This window comes from Palaemon carinicauda, chromosome 24 (assembly GCF_036898095.1).
Source record: "Palaemon carinicauda isolate YSFRI2023 chromosome 24, ASM3689809v2, whole genome shotgun sequence".
NCBI lineage: Eukaryota > Metazoa > Arthropoda > Malacostraca > Decapoda > Palaemonidae > Palaemon > Palaemon carinicauda.
This window is the reverse complement of record NC_090748.1, coordinates 86,202,817-86,207,816: the sequence shown is the minus strand read 5'-3', so window position 1 is coordinate 86,207,816 and position 5,000 is coordinate 86,202,817. Positions and strand designations below refer to the sequence as shown.

The following is a 5,000-nucleotide window of genomic DNA, read 5'->3' as shown; positions in this document are numbered from 1 at the left end:
AATAGTCATGTTAATAATTGGGGAGATATCTAATAGCGTACTCATAATAATATAACAGTGGGCTGGCGCGGCCAGTCTCACCATGAGGATATGATCTCCCTGGATTTGTGCAAGATGAAGTTGTCTTCCTGATTTTCATATAATGACGTCAAGCTCAGGAGACATCTGGTAACCTTGTAGCTGGTAGTGACATCAAACAACCCTTCTGTGTAACATTTATGAGTCCTCTTTTGACAAAAGAAACGATTACAAAATAGTTTAGTTATTTATGAAATAAAAGTTATTCTTCGTTAATATAGAGTATACTAAAGGGTACTATATACCTGTACGTGAGAATAAAAGCTTTGCATTGTGCTGCATTGTAAAGATGCCAGATGAGAGTCTCTTTTCCTTCTCCATGATGTTTAGTCAAGTTTATGAGGCTTCTTTTTCAAGTCTGCCCATTTATAAAAGGAGTAATGGTGTTGGTACCTGGTTCAGAAATGGATGATACACATTGCAACCAAAACACAGTCACTATTTTATTACATTTTTGGCATTATATATTATATATTCTCTTCATGTTTTACTATTTTTGCTTGATAAAATTCTGTAAGGCAATGTAAACTAAAATTGTAGTTTTTTTCTGGTGTGTTTAAACAAAACTTTTCTTGCATATTCAGGAAAGTAAGAATAGATTCGGAGAAAAGTAAATTTCGGCATCCTGTTCCTCAAAATTATATTTTACTAAAATTGGCATGAACCCCTAATGATCTCGTATTTGTTTTCATTCTCTCATTTCTTACGTGGTCTCCTTGACAGCACTGCAATCCTTAGGTGCTTCCACAAAATGAACCCAACGTGTCGGGTGCTTCAAGCCATCTCCCCTCGGTTACGATGATCTTCGGTGTTTAGAGTGTTATGATCTCAAGAAGCTTTGCCCTTCCTTGGTTTTCTTTTATTTATGCATTTTTTTATTTCATTCTTATTTAACCTTCACATATGCTTCTTAATTAACCTTAAAAGGACAGTATTTGATAAGAACATTTTTATTATTATTCCTTGGTAAGCTACAACCCTACTTGGGAAAACAGGATGATATAAGCCCAGGGGTTTCAACAAAGAAAAATAGCCCAGGGAGAAAAGGGAATAAGGAAAAATAAAATATTTTAAGAACTGTAACATTAAAATAAATATGTCCTATATGCAATTTAAAAACTTTTAACAAAACAAGGGGAAGGGAAATAAGATAGAATAGTGTGCCCGAGTGTACCCTCAAGCAAGAGAACTCTAACCCAAGACAGTGGAAGACCATGGTACAGAGGCTATGACAGTACCCAAGACTAGAGAACAATAGTTTGATTTAGGAGTGGCCTTCTACTATAGAAGAGCTGCTTACCATGGCTAGAGTGTCTCTTGTACCCTTACCAAGAGGACAATTGCAAGCTGAATAATTACAGTGCAGTCGTTAACCCCTTGAGTGAAGAATTGTTTGGTAATCTCAGTGTTGTCAGGTGTGTGAGGACTGAGGAGAATATGTAAAGAATATGCCAGACTATTCGGTGTATGTGTAGGCAAAGGAAAATGAACCGTAACCGGAGAGAAGGATCCAATGTAGTACTGTCTGGCCAGTCAAAGGACCCCATAACACTCTAGCGGTGATATCTCAACAGATGGCTGGTGCCCTGGCCAACTTACTATTGTAATAGAATGCTCAATGGAAGTATGCATGGCAAATTAAATGAATTAGCAAATAAGGAAAACAAATGCGTAAGTGCACACATGCTTAAACCATTAGTAGTATTTTAAGAAATTGTAATAACTGCATGTTTTACTGCCTGTTTGGATGAGCTGATACTATCATTCAACTTTTGCATATTATAAAGCAATTATATTCTTATTCGGGTATTCAGTATACAGGCTTTTGTAACATGATTTTTTTTGTATAATGAAATTGAATGAAATAAAGTCAAATACATTTGAATTATTCAACATACCTAACCTAAGTACAAAAATTTCGTTTCGTATCCCCATCGTTTTTTCGGCAATCTGAAGCGAAAATTTTCGCATGTCGTTTCGTATGATAAGCTTTTCGTATGCATAAACTTTCGTATTCTGAGGCATTATATATTTCGTACTTTGGGTTGTTTTATCAACAACTGAGGAAAATAAAATTTAATGCATTAGATTAACCTTTGACTATTTATTAAAGGTGATGGCTGCAGTTAATAGGAGAAAAAATCCTCAATCCATTAAAGTTGGACAATACTAAGTTTCATCAAATTCATAGAGGATTAAAATATTCAAATTTGAATAGGCAAAAACCTTCTGTAAAAGGGGAATGGGAAAGAGTTTTAGGGCAAATAGCTTCCCACTCCAAAGGTAGATGCAAAATAAGCTTCATCGGAATGTCATTGCATTTCTTTATAATAATGATGATAAACTGAAGGTTTCTGCCAATTGAGTTCATAGGAAAAGTTTTGATCTTTGAATTTATAAGTGACTTTGAAAAACAGTTGAAGGTAAGAGGTATTTTGGGGAGGAGGAGGAGGAGGAGGAGGAGGAGGAGGAGGAGGAGGAGGAGGGAGGAGGAGGAGGAGGAGGAGGAGGAGGAGGAGGAGGAGGAGGAGAGGAGGAGGAGGAGGAGGAAATACCAATAAAACAACAGTTTGTGACAACCAATAATCATAAAAGGAGGAGTAAAAGGTGAAATGTCAACTTGTGACATAACCGAATGACGATAACAGCAATAATTATGATTTTGATAAATTTACTTACTATAACAACAATGAAGGATAATGAACGAGGAAAGGACCTGAATAACTTGCGGAACCCGACGACGTAAAGCAAATTTAATTATACAGTAACTTGACAACAATGAATAATTGCGAATTTCAACCCTTTTGCGAGAGGAATAGTGGATTGTCGTACCAAGGATGCTAATTGCCTTGATGCAATGTTATGCATATGAATTGTTTAATTGCTTGGCAATGATTATCCGAAACATCCCTCAGTGTGACCTTTACGAGGAAACTGGATTATTGGGATTAGAGGAACTATTAGCAGAGAGAGAGAGAGAGAGAGAGAGAGAGAGGAGAGAGAGAGAGATACATGCCCTTTCTTTCAAGTATTCTATATACCTTGAGAGATATTTTACTTAAAATTTATTATGTAATGCGACCAAATATATATATATATATATATATATATTATATATATATATATATATATATTAGTGTGTGTGTTTGTTTGTGTCTATGGTATGCAAATAAATAGATATCATATGTGAAAAGCACTAAAAATTTTTATAATTGTTAATGTTATCTTTGAAACTGTTTTTTTCTAGAATGATTGATTTCGTGGCCAGGAATCCAGGTATTGTTTTCAAAATTTTGTGTATATTTTATGAATGCATTCCTGCGTTTAATTTCTTTCTGTCAAAACTACTCTGTAATGAATGCTTTGAATAATAGTACACTTGTGTTTAAAGAAGTCCACAATTATTTATCGTTGTATTCTGTTTTGTAGATATGTTGAAATATGATAATAAGGTCTGATTGATTTTTTTCTTTCAATTATTCTTTCTTTTACGATTGATGGTTTTTTAACAAGTTAGGTTGAAATTGTCACTTTCTTCTTTCTTTAGGTTAGTACTTCTCCTGAGTATATTTATTTGGCCCAAGTGTCTTGTTGCCACATTTACTGGTTCTTTAGACCGAAAGGTCTTTTGTTTCCTTCACCAAAAGCTGTGCAGCTGACATTATTAAAACGTCCTAGATAGAGATTTTCTCAAATTTTTAATATTTTGCAGCACTCCCATAAAAAAAACATTCTTTATTTGTCTTTTTTCCGTTTTCTCACGGATCCTTTTTTTCAGTTCGAGGCATTATTTTTATGTATAAATTAACCCGATCTGAATCCCTTACTATTTTGACCTTTATTGAGGAAAAGGACAACCCGGAAAATTTTATAAATGATACAGTATATGCACACTTTTCATATGTTCACCTTTGAATAGAAATTAACCTGGGTTTTGACATTATTGGTATATATTATGTACTTAGAAAATAGCTGGTCTAGAGATTTTGAACGATAGGATATGGACTAAAATATGAGATGGTAATGTAATTGTTTAATATCTGTAAAACATCGAGAACAGTGCCTGGCTTACTGACTACAAAATGCATAATTATATAGAAGGAGAGCTTAGTTTCAAAGGTAACAATAACAGATGCTATTTATTTACATACTGTACACATACTAATGTATATATATATATATATATATGTGTATCTGTATATATATATATATATATATAATGTGTGTGTGTATATGTGTCACCAGGTAAATCTTGAAATGCAGTTAGCACTTAGGTTCTGACATCTTTAGAACCTTTGGGTAGCGACCTTGCCTTCCCACTTGAAGTGGCTAGGGGTTCGATCTCAGTATGAAGTTTAAATTTATTTTATTTGAGCATGATATTGTGTTGATTTTCATCCACACTCACACACACACACACACACATATACACACACACACACCACACACATATATATATATATATATATATATATGTATACATACATACATACATACATACATACATACATACATACATACAGTATGTATATGTAGACAACTCTGGTCGGTTCACATACAAGCTTTTGGGTTTTATTTGGTAGGGAGAAGATGGATCATAACACCCATTATTGTTGTTTTGGAAATGTCCTTCCATGTAATGCTTCCCTCAATGTTGTCAATTTGGAAGAAAATCTCTTGGCTGAGTGAAATTACGTAATCGCAGATATTCCAGATGAAAGCATGAGGGAGAACATGGATGATACGAGCAGTAACAATGCAAATCCACAATTGAAATCGAATAGTCATTTTAAGACTATAATACTGTTATGAACTGCAGATTGCCCCAAGCTCTTAATTAGAACTGTCTATTGTTATTTAAAATGATCAGTGTATTAGAATGGCTGTACATTGCTCATGAGAGGGAAGAATTGCCGAAATGT

At 34.2% G+C, this 5,000-nt stretch overlaps 1 protein-coding gene across 1 annotated transcript in view; it reads left to right on the top strand.

Moving 5' to 3' along the window:
• Positions 1–1,745: 1,745 nt before the first annotated feature.
• The window catches only part of LOC137618466 (zinc finger Ran-binding domain-containing protein 2-like), a 30,473-nt gene continuing 27,218 nt past the window's right edge, over positions 1,746–5,000 (top strand). The window contains exons 1-2 of the mRNA XM_068348628.1: positions 1,746–1,749; positions 2,496–2,685. Of these exons, the coding sequence (XP_068204729.1) occupies positions 1,746–1,749; positions 2,496–2,685 (194 nt within the window). The remainder of the gene's footprint in view (positions 1,750–2,495; positions 2,686–5,000) is intronic.